The sequence below is a fragment of the Cherax quadricarinatus genome, chromosome 55 (genome assembly GCF_038502225.1).
Source record: "Cherax quadricarinatus isolate ZL_2023a chromosome 55, ASM3850222v1, whole genome shotgun sequence".
Lineage (NCBI taxonomy): Eukaryota > Metazoa > Arthropoda > Malacostraca > Decapoda > Parastacidae > Cherax > Cherax quadricarinatus.
The window spans coordinates 22075286-22096627 of NC_091346.1; the positions used below are offsets into that span (position 1 = coordinate 22075286).

Consider the following 21342-nt stretch of genomic DNA (forward strand, 5'->3'; position numbering starts at 1 on the left):
ACAGCTGCCTCAACAGCTGCCTCACCCACTGCCTCAATCGCTGCCTCACCCACTGCCATAATCGCTGCCTCAACAGCTGCCTCAATCGCTGCCTCAACAGCTGCCTCAACAGCTGCCTCAACAGCTGCCTCAACAGCTGCCTCAACAGCTGCCTCAACCACTGCCTCTACCACTCCAGTCGCACTCAATCTACAAGTACCAAACACAATGAATTATTGTGAAATGTTTGGAAGAGCAGGGAGACTAATGCTCACTCCAGCATAAACAAAGCCACACTGACGATGTGTCAACCACTCCCTCGTATTTTTGTACAACTTCCTTCTTCAATTATATCGTATTTATTATTATTATTATTATTATTCTTATTCTTTCTTTCAACACACCGGCCGTATCCCACCGAGGCGGGGTGGCCCAAAAGGAAAAACGAAAGTTTCTCCTTTTACATTTAGTAATATATACAGGAGAAGAGGTTACTAGCCCCTTGCTCCCGGCATTTTAGTCGCCTCTTACAACACGCATGGCTTACGGAGGAAGAATTCTGTTCCACTTCCCCATGGAGATAAGAGGAAATAAACAAGAATAAGAACTAGAAAGAAAATAGAAGAAAACCCAGAGGGGTGTGTATATATGTGCTTGTACATGTATGTGTAGTGTGACCTAAGTGTAAGTAGAAGTAGCAAGACGTACCTGAAATCTTGCATGTTCATGAGACAGAAAAAAGGACACCAGCAATCCTACCATCATGTAAAACAATTACAGGCTTTCGTTTTACACTCACTTGGCAGGACGGTAGTACCTCCCTGGGCGGTTGCTGTCTACCAACCTACTACCTACATTATTCTTATTATTATTATTATTATTACTATTACTATTGTTATTATTAGCAGTAGCAGAAATGTTTGATTCTTTGCTGTGTTCAAGAGTAAACACATGTCACCGTCTAATACCTGTCCGAATAACCATTCCAATATGCAGTCATGAATGGGTTTACATTATTTATACTGCAGTTTAATAGCAAATAATGAACAAACAAAACACTCACCACACTGAGTGGTGGGAGGGTTGGCTGCCAGTTGCGGGGGTAGGAGGGAGGGTAGTAGGGACTCGCAGGTGGCGGGAAACTTGAATATGATTTGGCGGCTGGGAATTTGGCAGTTGGGAATTTGGCGGTTGGGAATTCGTGAATGTGTGAAGCCCGCGAAAGCTGAAAACGTGAATGTTGAGGGAGACCTGTAATCTTTCATTGCATAGACTTTTTTGTTCCTCTCATCTCCTTACTCTTTTTCTCTGTTCACTTTTCATTTCTTTCTCTTACATACCCTCTCAGATTCATCAACCAGCTCTTGCAGCTTATCTTCAGAATCTCTCCCAAAATAACTGTCATACGCAGGGAGTGACTGTGACAACTACTTTGTATCTGATCCATCATATTTAAATCCTACACCTTTATCCAATACCCTAGCATTTACTTCTTTTGCAACCCCATCTATAAATATGTTAACCCCTAAACAGTCCAAACGTATATATAGGTTCTTACGTGTAGCGCCCCAAACGTATACGTTGGACCCCTGCCTTACGAACGCATCGTGTTGCGTTAAATCCGCCATACAAAGCATTTGAATGCAAAAAATTTGCCTTGCCTCACGATAAAAAACTCGCCTTACGTGATTCATCTTGGACGCGTCCCACGTGTGGCCTCAGCGCCAGTGTTTATAAGCCAGCCAGTGCGGCCACATCTGCGCATACATTCGGTACATTTCACATTATCCCAGTGTTTTTAGTGCTTGTAACTGCAAAATAAGTCACCATGGACCCCAAGAAAGCTTCTAGTGCCACCCCTGTGGTAAAAAGGGCAAGAATTAGTATGGAATTGAAAGAAGAGATTAAGGAAATGTGTGGGTTGAACTGCAAACCTTTACGGATGAAAATCACCCTGACACAGCTACTGCAAGCCATGTTGGCAACCTGTACAATGAAAGTTAAGACACATGTGCAACATCTGGATATCTTTATTGAAGACGTTTTGCCAACCAGTGGCTTTATCAATACAGATTCTAGGACATAATTGGAAGACAATAGAACTATATACAAAAGATGAGGTAATCAGTCCCTCAGCCTTGGAGTTAGTGTTCACAGCATCGTGGTGAAGGAGAATCTGGAGCAAAGGCAAGAAGACTGGCAGTTATATAGGCGTCAGTGGATAAGGACGTGCAGCAGACGAGGGCATAGTCGTATTGTCGGTATTTTATACCTTTCTTGCACAACTTGTCAGACACTGCAACATCATGGAATCTTGGTTCAGAGGACATCTACAAGACCTTCTTCACGGCTGCTACAACTAACCCATCTCTTTGGGAAGGACCTACTTCCACTGGGGAATCCCGCCTACCAGTGACTATGCCCTTGTCTGCTGCACGTCCTTATCCACTGACGCCTATATAACTGCCAGTCTTCTTGCCTTTGCTCCAGATTCTCCTTCACCATGATGCTGCGAACACTAACTCCAAGGCTGAGGGACTGATTACCTCATCTTGTGTATATAGTTCTACTGTCTTCCAATTATGTCCTAGAATCTGTGTTGATAAAGCCACTGGTTGGCAAAACGTCTACAATAAAGATATCCAGATGTTGCACATGTGTCTTAACTTTCATATTGTCGGTATTTTATACCTTTCTTGCACAACCTGTACAATGACAATGTTATGGCCCATTTTTAGGAAAGTCTTAAAGGAACGGGAGGTACAGAGCTCTATGGACAGATTTGTTGTGCGACAGAGGTCCAGTGACTCTCAAGCTGGTTCTAGTGGCATTAAAAGAAGAAGGGAAGTAACCCTGGAAAAGAACTTGCTACCACAAGTCCTAATGGAAGTGGATTCCCCTTCTAAACAATAACTTTCACACTCTCCCCTCCTCCCATTACATCAATCATCACCAGATCTTCAATAAAGGTAAGTGTCATGTTTTCTATTCTTAGTAGAGTAGTAATTGTGCATGTCTTCTTTTTTTTTCATACTTTGGGGTGTCAGGAACAGATTAATTTGATTTCCATTATTTCTTATGGAGAAAATTAATTCGGCTAACGATAATTTTGGCTTACGATGAGCTCTCAGGAACGGATTAATATTGTAAGGCGGGGTTCCACTGTATATACATTTTAATTTTCCTGCCTCCAAATTTGGCACGATTGCCCTGAGATGCCTGGTCAGCATAGAATGGGTCTTAACACTCAATGTACATCATATTAAAAAAATCTGGGACCACTTAGTACCTTGTGCTCTTTTTTTTCTATAATTTTTTTTTTTTTTTTTTTGTCAAAAATATTCGGGGCGCTGCACAAGTGAACGTATATGTACCTTTGGACCGTTTAAGGGTTAAACAACCATAGTGACATCACATATCCCTGTCTGAGTCCTACTTTCACTGAGGAATAGTCTCCCTCATCAATTCTATGATTCACCTCATCTTTCATAGACCCATCCGCTGACACGTCCACTCCCAAATATCTGAATACGTTCCTATATCTCTTTCTCTCCTACATATCCTAACCTGAGCCCCACCACCAACAGAAAAACATTTTTACTGATTTTAGAAACCTGTTTGTAACCTCTGCCACACTGCTACCCTATCCACCCTATCATATATATGCCTTTTCTAAATCCATAAATTCAGTGAACACATCTTTACCCCTCATCTGAGTATTGTTCACTTTTACTAATCGATAAAGGTCTGATCTATGCATCCCCTACCCTTACTAAATCATCCTTGTTCCAGTGCAATCCTATTTTCTTTCTTGCTCCTAACTCTTTCAGTAAAATATTTATCATACATGTGAATTGGTATACTCAACAAGCTTATCTTATAATTCTTACACTCTTTCTTGTCCCCTTTTACCTTATACAAAGTCACTGCTTGTTCAGCCAATCCTTAGGTACCTTCCCTTCTTTCATGCTTATATTGAATACTAACCACTCCAATATTATATCCCCACCTGTTTTTAACATTTCTGTCATAATTCAGCCTCTCCCTGATGTCTTGTCCCCTTTTCATTCTACCCACTGCCCACTGATTTTGATTTATCCATCTCAGGCTCCTCCTCACTTTTATGTGATGGTTTTGCCTCCCTGCTCATTGCATGAAACCACTGCCTTCTTTCATCATTAACATTGAACAATTTGTTGAAATATTGTCTTCATCTTCCCATCTAACATCTCTCTTCTTTTGTTTTCATCTGCCTAGCCAATTTACTCTCCAGACTTTCTCACTCTATTGATCTCCAAAACCATTTTTTTTGTTCTCAGCAAAATTTGCTGATAGACACCCATTTTGTCATTTGGCTCTCCATTTGCCTTCTCTCACCAATCTTTTAACTGTCTTATGTACACTGAGGTCAGTGGTCACCTGCGGTCATACCTGTCCTAAGCTCTGGGAGTTAGCGTGGGGTGTTACCAAGCTCCATGGCTTGTTGTAGTGTTTTAGAATCTCAGGTTAAAGTGTTGAAGGAGGAGGTTCTACTTCTTCAGGAGGAAAATAGGAGGCTGAAGCTTTGCCTAGATGAGTTTGGGAGTGTGAGAAGGATTTAGCTGGTAAGGAGGAAATGGTCACTAGCAGTGATAGTGGCAACTGCTTTAAGTGGCAAATGGTTCACAGTTCAGGAAGAAGGAAGATAAGGAGGGTTAACAGAGAAGATGTGAAGGTAGGAAATCAATTCTCTGTTCTCCAGGACGAGTGTACTTCAATGGTTAGTGAGGATGAAGGTACCACTGATTCCCCTGCTAATCAAGGTAAGAATATTTTAATAGTAGGAGATTCTCAGGTAAGATATATGGATCGTGCTTTTTGTAACAGAGACAGAAAGGTCAGACAGAGGGTGTGCCTTCCTGGAGCTGGTGTTGGTGACATAGTCAGCAGGTTGGATAATATTATGTAAGGTAATGGGAACAAGCCCATTATCTGTCTTAGTGCTGGGGGTAATGACATTGGGAAGGGCAGGAGACAGGAGCTGCTGGATAAGTACAGGTCAGCCATAGAAGTAGTTAGGTCTAAGGGAGGGATCCCAGTCATATGTAGCATCTTGCCTAGAAAGGGTGTGGGCAATGAATGGATGTCTAGGGCAATTGGTATAAATTGCTGGCTAGACAGGTACTGCAAGGAACTTGCAGTTCCATTCATTGATAACTAGGACCTATTCTTTGGCAAATGTGATATGTATGCAAGGGATGGGATTTATCTCTCTGGGGATGGAGTGGTTGCATTAGCAAATTCGATTGAGAGGGTAATTGATGAGTTGTCTAGGAATTTAAACTGATAGATGATAAAGGTATGGGTGTTTATGGGAAACAATCAGGCTGCAGTATTAGGGTTAAAAACAGAAGTTATTACCGGGATACCTCAGGATATGTTTAAAAGACTATTCAAAATAAAAGTTGCTAGTAATGACAAATCAATTGATCAACAAACAAAGAGAGATAGCAGAGGGCAACGAGTGACAAGCTCCCTTAAAGTTTACTATACAAATAGTAGGAATCTAAGAAATAAGATAGATGAGCTAAGATTACTTGCAAATATAGGTAATATAGATGTTATTTTTGCAGTATAACAGAGACCTGGTTCAACCTGAAAGATAGAGAAATTCCTTCTGAATGCAACATACAGGGTTATAAACTATTCCACACTGATAGGGTCAACAGGAAGGGTGGTGGAGTGGCGATGTATGTCAGAGAAAATTTAAATTGTTGTCTTAGACGTGATATAAGACTAGAAACATCAAACACAGAATCTCTTTGGCTACAGTTTCTCGAGGGTCGTGACAAATTAATTTTGGGTGTGATTTATAGGCCCCAAACCATGATAGGGAGTGCAGTAAGCTGTTATGGGACGAAATTCATAAGGCATCTAGATATGAAAATGTCGTGATAATAAGAGATTTTAACTTTAGACAAATTGATTGGAACAATATGACAGGAAATCTTGAGTCTAATGACTTTCTTGATACGGTTCAGGATTGCTTTTTAGAACAGGTTGTGACAGAACCAGCTAGAGGAAACAATCTGCTTGACTTGGTTCTTGCCAACAAAGTCACTAATTAATAATCTTGAGGTTAATGATGAGCTTGGGGAAAGTGATCACAAATCACTTAGTTTCAATATATCATGGAATTACCCAGATAACTGCAATCAAATCTCTGTCCCAGATTTTTGCTTGGCCGACTTCATGGGACTGAAAAATTACCTGGGTGAGCTAAATTGGGATGTCCTGACTATGGATCAGGTAGGTGATCTTGGTTGCCAATATGACGTTTTTCAGAGCATAGTTCTAGTTGCCCAGACAACTTTTGTTCCGAGTAGGGAAATTAGATCTAACAAAAATGATCCCAAATGGATGAACAATATATTAAAAATCTCATTGGTCAAAAGAAAGGCATATATAGGCATATCAAAAGAGGGGATGGGCAGTTAAGAAATCAGTATATTCAATTAAAGAGAGAAATAAAGAAAGGAATAAGAAAAGCAAAAAGGGATTATGAGGCTAAGGTCGCAAGGGATTCAAAGACTAACCCAAAAGGGTTCTTTCAGGTATACAGAAGTAAGATTAGGGACAAGATTGGCCCACTTAAGAGTAACTCTGGTCAGACCACTGACAGTGATAAGGATATGTGTGAAATTCTCAATACCTACTTCCTCTCAGTTTTCACCCAGGAAAATACTAGCGATATTCCTGAAATAATAGATTATGTAGAACAGGGCGATAATAAACTATGCACGATTGCTGTAACTAGTGCCATGGTCTTCAGACAAATAGAGAAATTAAAACCCAACAAATCCCCAGGCCATGACGAACTGTTTGCAAGGGTGTTAAGGATTGTAAAGAGGAACTTAGCATACCTTTGGCTCATCTTCTTAACATATCACTACAAACTGGCATAGTGCCTGATAAGTGGAAAATGGCAAATGTAATTATTTACAAGGCAGGTGACAGGTCCTTGGCTTCGAACTATAGACCAATAAGCGTTACCTCCATAGTGGGAAAATTTCTGGAATCAATAATTGCCAAAGCAATTCATAGCCATCTTGATAGGCACAGATTGATTAATGAATCTCAACACGGTTTTACAAATGGGCGTTCCTGTCTTACGAATTTACTAACATTTTTCACTAAGGTGTTTGAGGAGGTAGATCATGATAATGAATATGATATTGTGTATATGGACTTCAGTAAGGCTTTCGATAGAGTTCCACATCAGAGGCTATTTAGGAAACTTAAGGCACACAGAATAGGAGGAGAAATTTTTTCCTGGGTAGAGGCATGGCTGACAAATAGGCAGCAGAGTTTGCATAAATGGGGAGAAATCAGAATGGGAGCATGTCACAAGCGGTGTTCCTCAGGGGTCAGTGTTGGGCTCGTTGTTGTTCACAATTTACATAAACGACATAGATGAGGGAATAAATAGCGACATCAGCAAATTTGATGATGACACCAAAATAGGCCATCCATTTCATTCTAATGAGGACACTAGAGCACTCCAGGATGATTTGAATAGGCTGATGCAATGGTTGGAGAAGTGGCAGATGCAGTTTAATATAGACAAATGCAAAGTTCTAAATGTTGGACAGGAAAATAACCATGCGACATATAAACTAAATAATGTAGATCTTAATACTACTGATTGCGAAAAGGATTTAGGAGTTCTGGTTAGCAGTAATCTAAAACCAAGACAACAGTGCATTAGTGTTTGCAATAAAGCTAACAGGATTCTTGGCTTCATATCTAGAAGTATAAATAATAGAAGTCCTCAGGTTGTTGTTCAACTCTATATATCCTTGGTTAGGCCTCATTTAGACTATGCTGCTCAGTTCTGGTCACTGTATTACAGAATGGATATAAATGCTCTGGAAAACATACAGAGGAGGTTGACAAAGATGATCCCATGTATCAGAAATCTTCCCTATGAGGATAGACTGAGGGCCCTGAATCTGCACTCTCTCGAAAGGCGTAGAATTAAGGGGGATACGATCGAGGTGTATAAATGGAAAACAGGAATAAATAAAGGAGATGTAAATAGCGTGGTGAAAATTTCCAGCCAAGACTGGACTCGCAGCAATGGTTTCAAGTTGGAAAAATTCAGATTCAGGAAGGATATAGGAAAGCACTGGTTTGGTAATCGAGTTGTGGATGAGTGGAACAAACTCCCGAGTACAGTTATTCAGGCTAAAACGTTGTGTAGTTTTAAAAATAGGTTAGATAAATACATGAGTGGGTGTGGGTGGGTGTGAGTTGGACCTGACTAGCTAGTGCTGCTGGATCTGGTGCCGTGCTCCTTCCTTGAGTGGAGGTGACCAGACTGGGTGGGTCATTGGGCTAAGTACCTTCCAACCCCAGGTAGATCCGTGTGTGACTTGAAAAAGCCCACTGCGTGGGTGAAACGTTGTCAATAAAGGATCACATTATACTGCATTTGTGTTTATATTTCCATTGGGCTAATCTGGGAGGGGGGGGGGTGACATGGACCTGCTCTGCATGGGTCAGTAGGCCTGTTGCAGTGTTCCTTCTTTCTTATGTTCTTATATATACATGTAACAGAGAAAGGTTAATTAAGATTTAAGTTTTATGTACAATATTTGAATGATTTTGTGATATTTTCTGAGATCTGTACAGGTTTTTACTCTGGCTTTCAAATTCCGTACAGTATTTCAACACACCAGCCATTGCCTCACTGAGGTAGGATGCTTTGGAAACAAGAAGCACTCTCACCATCACACACACTTCATCATGTCGTACCAGAGTAGTGCCAATACTACAGTTCAAAGCTGCAAATATCTCCACTCTTCCTTCAGAGTACAGGCACTGTACTTCCCTTCCAACTTCAGGACTCAAGTCTGGCTAACCATTTTCATTGAATCCCTTCATAAATGTTTCTTTGCTCACATGCCGACAGCATGTCAAGCTATGAGAACCACTTGCCTCCACTCACACCTATCTAACATGCTTGCACAGTACGGTATTATCATCCTTTATTGTTTTAAGACATGTGGCTTTTGTGTTTGTTACTATTCATCAGTGATGTAATTTGATATAATATTTAGTCTTTCATCTTTAACCCTTTGACTGTCGCGGCCGTATATATACGTTTGCGAGGTACCGTGTTTGAAGTATATATACTCATAAATTCTAGCGGCTTCAAATCAGGCAGGAGAAAGCTGGTAGGCCCACATGTGAGAGAATGGGTCTGTGTGGTCAGTGTGCACCATATAAAAAAAATCCTGGAGCACGCAGTGCATAATGAGAAAAAAAAAACTCCGACCGTTTTTTTTTTAATTAAAATGCCGACTTTGTGGTCTATTTTCATGTAGTATTTGTGGTTGTATTCTCGTTTTCTTGGTCTCATTTGATAGAATGGAAACTATATTATAGAAATAGAGGTGATTTTGATTAATTTTATTATAAAATACCTGTAAATGGAGCACAAAATACGGAAAATGTTTGATTTTTGCCGATGTTCAAAAGTAAACAAATGATGTCATTGTCCAATAAATGTCCAAATAGCCATTCTGATATGCAGTCATGAATGGGTTGATGTAATTTTTACAATTATTACAGTATTGCAGTAGTCTGCATAACAGTAAATCTTCTATTTTTAGTTTGAATAAAATTTCAAAATAAAAAACAAGAGTAATATCACAGGGGCCTGGAGACATGATTGATGATCAGAGAAAATGTTATTTTAGAGCCAGGAATGTCTGCATTGTTCATTCTAGTCCTTATTTTGAAATTGTCATATTTTTTAATTTTCGTGAAATTGGCCAAATTGCAAATTTCTGACCATGTTATTGGGTAGTTGAAATCGGTAAATGGGCAGTTTCTTGTACTCAATCGATAGAAAAAATGGAGTTCTGAAGAAATAGCTATGAGTTTGGTTGACTGGAATAATGGAATTAGCCGAAAATAGGGCTCAAAGTGGGCGAAATCGCCGATTTGTAAATATCGCCGAGGTCGCTAACTTCGCGAGAGCATAATTCCGTCAGTTTTCAATCAAATTTCGTTTTTTTTGGTGTCTTTACAATCGGGAAAAGATTCTCTATCATTTCATAAGAACAAATAATTTTTTTTTTTTTAAATTTTGCGACACAAGGAGACACCTCAGGATTGGGGGTTGCGACAGTCAAAGGGTTAAAGATAAGACATAATTTGTTATATTAACTGTCTTGATGAAATTATAAATTCTGTACCTGTAATTAATAACAAGTACAGGAGGGCCCCGCTTTACGGCGTTCCGCTAATACGGACATTTCAAATTATGACCAAAACTCACTATACGGCTCCCCCCACCTGACTTTCTAATACGGTCACCGTGCCCCACCCTGTTTGTTTACATTCTCCATGAGCTCAGTAAGCACTAAGTCTCTCCATTTTGTCTGGAAACTCCAAAATTTCAAATGTTTTTAAAAGTTATTTCATATTTTATATATACTCTGATAATTATACTTATGTATACCTGTACCTAAATAAACTTACATACATCGAGTCATTTAAATGTCGTATATTACGTTAATATACACATTTTCATTAATCCATCCATGATATTTTTTTCAAAATTATATAATAAACACGATGCATAACATATAAATAAGATAAATACACCCCACAGTAGAATAAATAAACAAATGTGAGCTGTGTAGCAGACGACTTCCACAAGTGGTGATAATAACAATACTGAGTCTCATTAAATGTCGTATATTACGGTAATATACACATTTTCATTAATCCATCCATGATATTTTTTTCAAAATTATATAATAAACACGATGCATAACATATAAATAAGATAAATACACCCCACAGTAGAATAAATAAACAAATGTGAGCTGTGTAGCAGACGACTTGCACAAGTGGTGATAATAACAATACTGAGTCTCATTAAATGTCGTATATTACGGTAATATACACATTTTCATTAATCCATCCATGATATTTTTTTCAAAATTATATAATAAACACGATGCATAACATATAAATAAGATAAATACACCCCACAGTAGAATAAATAAACAAATGTGAGATGTGAGCAGACGACTTGCACAAGTGGTGATAATAACAATACTGAGTCTCATTAAATGTCGTATATTACGGTAATATACACATTTTCATTAATCCATCCATGATATTTTTTTCAAAATTATATAATAAACACGATACATAACATAAAAAGATGATAAATACACCCCACAATAGAATAAATAAACATAAATATAAGATGTGGGAGCCACATAACTTGTACAAGTGACGCCAAGAATAACATTTTCTCTAATCTAACATAAGAGTAAATGTGTTACTGGGGGTAACTGTAGAAAATTATTCCTTTCGTATGTATGTAAGTAAGTTTATTCAGGTATACACAAATACAGTTACATAGATTATCATACATAACAACATACGTGTAGAGAACCTAGGATAACCCAAAAAAGTCAGTGTGACTTATTTCCATTGCCTTCACTCAGAGCTTCATTTCTTCTCAAAATGATGTTACATGAGAATGGGAGTGTTCTTCTTTATTAATTCTACCGTATCAATGTAGAGACAACCTGTACACAATGTAACTTGTACACAAACCAGACGTGCACATTTCGTTTGTTTACAAAACTTACCTTCCCCTGGTTTGTTTACATAACTGCGCCTGCCCCCTCTCATGTATTCATTCTTTCTCTCTCTCATTTATTCGTTTTATCTCATTTACTTACTCCTGACCCTACATTAAGACTACAAATATTTTAAGGTAAGTAATGAGTGAACTGTATGTACATTTTATCGCTCTGGGATGCTTAAATATCATAGAATAGTATGTGTGGGTGGGGTGGCCTGGTGAGGCTATTACAATACATACCACACTTGATTTCTTACAATAAATACTACTTGTCTCACCCTAGATTAAGACTATAAATATTTTAAGGTAAGTAATGAGTGCACTATGTGTGTATTGTACCTTTTTATTGTTTTTTGATGCCTGGTTCTATTGCTAACTTAATATATGTTAGTGTAAACTTGTTATCTAGTGTTTGTATGCATTTATAAGTGGAAAAAAAGGGTGTTCCACTTTACGGCGATTTCCGCTTTACGGCGGTAGCCTGGAACCTAACCCGCCGTATAAGTGGGGCCCTACTGTATATGGATTTATTATTTTATTGTATATAACTGATTAGTCTGGACAATTAGTCTTTCTTTGAATTAAATATTGGTGATGTATAAAGTAAGGAATATTCTGTAACCCCCCAGTTCCTAAACCTTTATTTCCCACTTAATTAACATCTCAATGTTTACAGTTTAACTTGTTGGGTTTTCTTGGAACATTAATAATCATGACACCAAGGGTTTGCTATGTCTGATTAATTACAGATGGGAGAGCAAGAGCATAGCTCTGCATATGTAACAAAAAATAGGTAGGTACTATGGAGTGTTTCAAAAAGGTGGACCCAATTTCATATATTTCATGATCGGGTCCATCTTTTTGAAACACCCTGTATAATTGCACATGTTGCACTCTTGCATAGAGAACACAATTTCATTTACTATTTATTAACCCTTAAACTGTTCAAATGTAGATCTACGTTTGCACCACTAGCACTCCGAAAGTAGATCTACATTTTTTTTTTTACATTTGAAAGCATGTAAAATGAAGTGTAGATCTACATTCGAAACATTAGCAGTGCAAATGTAGATCTATGTTTGGGCAGTTGAAGGGTTAATCTGCATTTTGGAGAGCAAGCTTTGTTTTCTCAGCCCTTACTGACTCATTATCGGATTCAGAACAGACGAAAGCATTGTTTGAGGTTTTCTTTCCAAATTCTTGGGTAGCTTTGGGAAGGGATTGTTTTGATAAGGACCTGCCTTGTATGGGCCAGTAGGCCTTCTGCAGTGTTCCTCCATTCTTATGTTCCTAAATGCAGGTTAACTGTGGATTTTACCAGCTGCTGTAGTGTGACTTTTAGTCTTCTACATAATTCGTGTTGTCATTGTTTTCAGTTGGTGTGTTACCTGAAGTAGCATCATTGAGCAGTGAAGAGCTGGAAGACCTTTTGAACTGTGACGACAAGTTGACAGAATTTGTTGCTGCTCTTCCCCAGGTGACAGCAGTTAACAAACAGTGTGATCAACTCATCATCCAAAATGAAGCTTTAGCTAGTAGGTTCTTGTTAATTTTATATCTGGTTTTGGTATAAACCTTGGTAATAAATACCGACAAGTTGGTTTAGAAAGACACGTAAGCAAACACTATGACATATTTATTAGAAAACGTTTCGGTCCTGGGACCTTGATCACTTCTAACATACAGAGGTAGAAAGACATTATATATATAGGCGGAGAGTGAGGTGTGAGTGACGCACGTGACCTGAGGAATGTCATGTTGTGATGAGGACGGGTAGACGATGAAATCATAAGAACATAAGAAAGGAGGAACACTGCAGCAGGCCTGTTGGCCCATACTAGGCAGGTCCTTTACAATTCATCCCACTAACAAAACATTTGCCCAACCCAATTTTCAATGCTAGCCAAGAAATAAGCTCTGATGTGCAAGTCCCACTCAAATCCAACCCCTCCCACTCATGTACTTATCCAACCTAAATTTGAAACTACCCAAAGTCCCAGCCTCAATCACCCAACTAGGTAGACTGTTCCACTCATCAACTACCCTATTTCCAAACCAATACTTTCCTATGTCCTTTCTAAATCTAAATTTATCTAATTTAAATCCATTACTGCGGGTTCTCTCTTGGAGAGATATCCTCAAGACCCTATTAATATCCCCTTTATTAATACCTATCTTCCACTTATACACCTCGATCAGGTCTCCCCTCATTCTTCGTCTAACAAGTGAATGTAACTTAAGAGTCTTCAATCTTTCTTCATAAGGAAGATTTCTAATGCTATGTATTAATTTAGTCATCCTACGCTGAATGTTTTCTAACGAATTTATGTCCATTCTGTAATATGGAGACCAGAATTGAGCTGCATAATCTAGGTGAGGCCTTACTAATGATGTATAAAGCTGCAGTATGACCTCTGGACTTCTGTTGCTTACACTTCTTGATATAAATCCCAGTAATCTATTTGCCTTATTACGTACGCTTAGGCATTGCTGTCTTGGTTTAAGGTTGCTGCTCACCATAACCCCCAAGTCCTTTTCGCAATCTGTATGGCTAAGTTCTACATCATTTAACTTATAAGTGCTAGGGTTATGGACACTCCCGAGCTTCAGAACCTTGCATTTATCTACATTGAACTGCATCTGCCATTTTTCTGACCAAGAATATAGTTTGTTTAACTCCTCCTGAAGTTCCCTAACGTCTACGTTTGAATCAATTATCCTACCTATCTTTGTGTCATCGGCGAATTTGCTCATATCACTAGTAATTTCCTCATCAAGGTCATTGATATATATTATAAACAACAACGGGCCCAAGACTGATCCCTGTGGAACGCCACCTGTTACAGATCCCCACTCGGATTTAACCCCATTTATGGACACTCTCTGCTTCCTGTCTGTGAGCCATGACTCGATCCATGAGAGCACTTTTCCCCCAATGCCATGAGCTGCCACTTTCTTTAACAGTCTTTGGTGCGGAACTCTATCAAAAGCCTTACTAAAATCTAAGTAAATAATATCAAACTCTTTATCGTGGTCAACAGCCTCAAAAGCTTTACTGAAGAAAGTTAATAAATTAGTTAGACAAGACCGGCCTCTTGTGAATCCATGCTGAGTATCATTAATCAAGTGACTCCTGTGTTGTTGGGTTGGTGGTGCTTAAGTATCATGTATGCCAATGTTTTTGAAATTTTGTAGTTTCCAGTGTTGCGTTCTATAGTGTCGGTAATGGCGATTAGTGAGGCTTCTAGGCACCGTCGGCGTCTGCCAAACTTCCTTTCCTCGACGTTCTTCTGTGCAGATCTCCCGACAGTGACAAACTTCTCTTCAAAGTGTATAGAAAACCTACCAACAAGGACGATCTTTTACACTTTTATTCACACCAAGACACCCGCACTAAGAGAGGAGTCCTCATTGGCTTCTTCTTGAGAGCTCTTCGCATCTCCAGCCCTTGTTTTCTAGAAGAAGAATGCACTTACATAACACAAGCCTTTACATGTCTTCAGTTCCCATCTTTCTTCATCCGAGATTGCAGACTCAAGGCACAAGCTATCCTCAACAAACTGCCGATGGAACAGCCCCCTAAGCAGTTCATAGTACTCCCATGTGGTGATGTTGCCACGAATACTCGCTGGGCACTTACTATGAGTAACATCAACGTTTCCACCATAAACACATCATCTATCAAAGACCTCACTACGAAACGCAGCCCCACACCTCTAACTTCTACAGCAGGCGTCTACACTATCCCCTGTGGGTTCTGTCCCAAGAAATATGTAGGCGAGACAGGCAGAGATCTTGCATTCCGCCTGAATGAGCATCGAAACGCCTCTAACAGAGACGATGTAAGGTACGCCTGTGTCCTCCACAGAGACTCCACGGGGCATTTGATGAACTGGAATGAGGCACAACTCGTTCTCACAGAACCAGACCTCAGATGCCGACGGTGCCTAGAAGCCTCACTAATCGCCGTCACCGACACTATAGAACGCAACACTGGAAACTACAAAATTTCAAAAACATGCACCACCAACCCAACAACACAGGAGTCACATGATTTCATCGTCTACCCGTCCTCATCACAACATGACATTCCTCAGGTCATGTGCGTCACTCACACCTCACTCTCCGCCTATATATATATAATGTCTTTCTACCTCTGTATGTTAGAAGTGATCAAGGTCCCAGGACCGAAACGTTTTCTAATAAATATGTCATAGTGTTTGCTTTCGTGTCTTTCTAAACCATATCTGGTTTTGTCTAGTCTAATACAGATGATCAAATTATTTTGAATTTCAGTACTGTTTCCTGTTGCTGGTTGGCATATGAGGTGTGAAAATAGTCCAAACTTCAAAAAAATAGTTTTTTACAGTACTATTTTCTTTTATTTATTATTTATATTGAAATTACTTGATGAATACAGTACTGTACAGAGGTTTGTAAATTAGAGCAATGTAAACAAACTTTCTTATAATGAAATCTGAATTAAATTTTCATATTGAAATGAAGAATAGAATTTTAGAATTGTGAATAAGAGTGATTATTGAGTATATTACTTTGCAAACAATATGTACCGTAGCATTTTGGGAAAGTTTTAAGATAACCATCCTTGAAAAAGGGATATTAATATACAGTTAGTGAACGGCAACCATCTAGTGAGGTACAGTATTACCATCCTGTCAAATGAGTGTGAAGTGAGAACTTGTTAATGTGTTTACACTGGCAGGATTGCTGATCTCTCTCTCTCTCTCTCTCACTAACGTTAAGATGATAGGTGAATCTTATAAACTTCGACTTACATTCACCACGTACATACAGAGCCTTTACTTTCCCCTGTGCTTTATAATAGTTCTTAATCCTGTAATGCTTTTATTTCCTTTGCAGCTTAGGAGGCCTGGTCTCAGACCAGGCCTCCTAGGTTGCGAAGACCCAAGCCCTGGTCTGAGACCAGGCCTTGGGAAGATAATCCTTAAAAACCATTGACAGATATTAACTGTCTTAAGGATTTTTTATAACGACTGAAACACTGTGTAACTGTAGGAACAATATTTTGCTATTGTGGGTACAGTATTTGAATTGTGTAGTTTTTTTTTTTTGTAGGGTGTTCCATATTTTGGGATCCTTAATTTGAATAATGTTTATTCATAAGTTCAGTCCTACAGTCCATGGATCATAAGTTCAGTCTTACAGTCCATGGATCATAAGTTCAGTCCTACAGTCCATGGATTCTGTTGCAACACTGGGTTAGTCTTACAGTTCAATTCTGAAGAAGTCGAGTGTAGTGTGTAAAAAGCTTGTTTATTATCTTTAACAGGCTGAGAGCTTTGAATACAGTTGGTGTACAATTTTTAATGGCAGATTTTTATGTGAAATAATTGGTTAAAGTTAGGGATGGAGTGAGTGATGATGAATGTGTTTCTTCTTTTTTGGGTCACCCTGCCTCAATGGGAAATGGCCAATGTGTTAATAAAACAAAACAAAAATAGTTTGCTGTTGTTGTTCTCTATGCATAGATATGTGAGATATGAGTAGACAAGTGGTATAGATTAGGGTACAGCACCTTCTATTGCCAAATTCTCCTGGGCTACTATCCTGCCACTAATGTGAAATGCACGCGCCGGTTAAACGTTTTGCACTCTGACAGGATTGCTGGTGTTTTCTCTTTGTCTCATGAACATGTAAGATAGCAGGTAAATTTTACAAACCTACTCTTACATTCTGTTTACTTTACTTTCCAGTGTTTCTTTATATTTACTTTCCACTTGAGGAGGCTTTGTCTGAGTTCAGGCAACAGGGGTAATGAACCTTAGAATCATGGAAAATATAGAGAAAATTTAATGAAAATTGTACTGTCATAGTTTTGGCTATGAAAAACACTCCAAATTGGTACAAAAACACTGCAGAAACTCTACAAAAACACACACAAAATACAAAAACAAAAAACTACAAAAGACTACAAAAATACATCACCATCCAGGTCATTTCCTGGTTGAGGTTTCCTTATGACACTGACCAACCAGGCTGTGGTTCGTATGTCAGTTTGCGTGCGGCCAGTAGTAACAGCCTGGTTGATCAGACCCTGATCCACCACGAGGCCTGGTCTCAGATCAAGCCACGGGGGTGTTGATCCCTGAAACCCTCTCCAGGTAAACTCCAGGTAGTGAGGGACTATTACTCAAACTGATTGATTTTTTATATTTCAGAGGCTAATTTGGAACGTAGTGGTGACTATGAACGTACACGAGATGCAATAATCCAAAAGCTCGAAGAATTCACCTCATTACGTACCAGCTTTGAGGAATTGACGCAAATGCAGCTGAAGGCTTCCGAGAAACTGGCTCCAGCAAGCATACAGGTAAGCATTATTTTTGTGTTTATTCCATGTAACTCAGTGGTCTTCAACCTTCCTACACAAGTGGGCTACATTTGATTGTCAGATGTATGTAATGAGGGCTGCATGGTTTTGTTGACACTGTGCAATGTGGAACCTACATAAAAGTGAATTCATGATTTCATTTGAGGGCCACATCCATTTCATAGAAGAGCCACATGTGGTCTGCAGGCAGCAAGTTGGGGACCCCTGATATAACTGATTCAATACAGATTAGTTGCAGTTGATAAAGTTCAGTACTACTGTTATATGGGCAAATGCTAAACCCATAAGGGTCATACAGCATTTGAGGAATGGGAGGTAATTAACCCTTTCAGGGTCCGTCCCGTAGATCTACGGCTGGTCGGTGAGTGTCCAAACCGTAGATCTACGCCAAAATTCTAGCGCCGTCAAATTTAGCGCGAAAGCGCTCATAGGCCTACATATGAGAGAATGGGTCTGCTCCGTGGGTGTGCGCCGTAAACAAAAAATCTAGGCGCCCGCATAGCATTGTGGGAACGCCGGCTCAGTCACCCTTGTTCACCATGTCTCGTCGCAAGTCAGCTCTCACTCCCCGGAAAATTGGGACTCTCCTCTTCCTGTCTGATAGTTCTGACACTGATGGAAGTGGAAATGAAGACGAATTTTACGGCTTTGATAAGTTAGTGACCGAAAATAATGACCAGGATATCGATAATAGTGCAGAAAACCCCGACGATCCTCGACCTTCTACCTCTGGTGTGGGCACTCGTGACTCACGGTCGGGTGTTCCTAAACGTAAGAGAAAACTAATATTTTCCCGTGGCCTGGCCTCTGACTTCAGTAATGACGATGATTCTGACGTGGATTGTGATTTTATTGCGCTCGACGATCATTCGAGTAGTGATAGTGAGGAAACATATTCACCAGTGAAGCGTCGGTATGTTCGCCGCCGCATGCGCTCGGGTAGTGTACCCTATGCTGTGCCCAGGGGACAGAGTACATCCCGTAGTACATCCCGGAGTACATCCCGTGGCCCTACACCCGTTTTAGGTAGTGATAGTTAGGATGATGTGGCTACACTTGGCATGGATGGGCCACAGACATCAGTGGATGGTGTTAGTGGGGCTGGTGGTGGTAGTGGCACCGCCATGCGTGACTCGCTGTGCCACGCGGGAACCCACGCTGCTGACTCGTCAGTTCAAGGACAAAGCGGAGCGTCACCCACCAGCCCGCCACAACCACCCGTACAACCAGCCTATGATGTCCAGTATCCACCAGCAAACCGTATCTGGGATTGGCAGCAAAATCCCAATTTTGTTCCCAGCCCTCACCACTTTGATGACTCGCAAAGTGGAATTCTACCTACCTGTCCCCTTGGAACCACAGCCAATGAACTGGAATTCTTTGAATTATTCTTTGACCAGCCATTGATGGAAACTATTGTCAGGGAAAGTAATAAGTATTTTCAGTACACCATGGCAAATACGATCTTATCACCACAGTCAAGACTACACAGGTGGAAAGAGACGACTGTTGCAGAAATGTATTTGCTTTTTGCAACAATAATGCTTATGCCTCACGTCTATAAGCATAATATAAAAGCATACTGGTCCACAGATCGGCTAATTTGTACCCCATCCTTCAGTGAAATAATACCAGTGAACAGGTTTATCTTACTGTTACGTATGTTGCACTTCTCTGACAAAACCAGGCCTGACAGAAGTGACAGGTTATACAAGATTAGAAATGTTTTCATGTATCTCAAACAAAAGTTCAGGATATACTTTTATCCATTCAAGAATCTTGTAATTGACGAGTCTTTGATTTTGTTCAAAGGTAGACTGTCATTCAAGCAGTATATACCGAGCAAGAGGAACCGCTTTGGTATAAAATTGTTTGTACTCTGTGATTGTGACAGTGGCCTGGTGTTGGATATTGTTGTATACACGGGTAGTAAAACATTGAAAGATACCAAGATGTTATTGGGTATATCAGGTGACGTAGTGAGAAACATGATGGCACCTTATCTTGGTAAGGGCCATACATTATATACCGATAACTGGTACACAAGCCCATTACTCAGTGATTTCATGCGAGTGAACAAGACAGATGTGTGTGGCACAGTGCGTTCTAATCGTAAACATATGCCCAGGCTCAACGCAGGTGTTCGTGGTGATGACGTGCAGGTGTTTACTGCCAATGACATCATGGCATTACGGTGGCATGACAAACGAGATGTCACATTGTTGACAACCATTCACCGTAATGAAATGCAAGACAGTGGCAAAGTTGATCGAGTGACTAATGAACGTATTCGAAAACCAGTGACAGTGATTGATTATACACAAAACATGCGCTTGGTTGACAAGTGTGACATGCAGATTGGTTTTGTTGACTGTGTTCGTAAGAGTTACAAGTGGTACATGAAACTTTTCTTCCATCTCATGGACATTTCAATGCTGAATGCATATAATATGTACCAAATAAAGACTGGTAACAGACCACCGTATGGTGAATTTTGTTTGTCTGTTGTCAGACAACTCATAATGAAGTACCAGGTAACAACACCTGCAATACAACATGGTCCTCGAATTCATCACAATATACCCAAGCGTTTGAGAAGAGAAGGTGATCATTTCATAATACAGCTTCCTTCAACTCAAAAGAAATTTGCTCAGAAGAGATGCATTGTCTGTGCACAAACAAAACGACGGCAACAAAGACGCAAAGACACTCGGTTTATGTGTGAGGAATGTAAGGTGCCTCTGTGCATGGTGCCTTGTTTCAAGGAGTTCCACAAGCTCCAGCAGTTCTAAAACCATGTCCAGTGATTGTAAATATGTAAATATATGATAGAACATTAGTATTATACAATATTTGTGCATGTTTATTGTAATAAACAACAGTGGTAAACAATAATATGATAATAACTTTAGTGCGGTTATTGTGTTCAATACAGTGAGTTTATATATATAAATTATATACAGTATTGGTCTCTCAGGCCCCAAATGTTAGTAGGAATAGAAAAAAATTGGAAAAGAAAAGAAAAAACAACTAAAACAACAAAATAATATAATACGCGTATGTGGAATTCGTCGATGTTGCCGCCACCACATCATTTTCTACAAACTTCTTGGCACTGTATCTCGGTAAGTACTGATCAGATTCTAATTTTTTTTGTTTTATTACCTTCACAAAAATATGCTCTTTAATTCTGTAAGAAAAAATAATTTTTTTTTTTTTCAAAATTTCTTGGACACTGGTGCGTGACTTCAGATTTTGGCCTTGGACCCTGAAAGGGTTAAGTTTGATTCAGGGGAGTGGGTGGCAGCCCTGATTCCTTGGATCAAGAGCCCTT

General features: G+C 39.6%; 1 protein-coding gene across 3 annotated transcripts in view; it reads left to right on the top strand.

The window, feature by feature from the left end:
• Positions 1-21342, top strand: part of LOC128698954 (vacuolar protein sorting-associated protein 37A) — an 87071-nt gene that overhangs the window by 29277 nt on the left and 36452 nt on the right. For all 3 annotated transcript variants that reach the window (XM_070096927.1, XM_070096926.1, XM_070096929.1), the window contains exons 3-4: positions 13012-13170; positions 17836-17987. In XM_070096927.1, coding sequence (XP_069953028.1) covers positions 13012-13170; positions 17836-17987 — 311 coding nt within the window. The remainder of the gene's footprint in view (positions 1-13011; positions 13171-17835; positions 17988-21342) is intronic.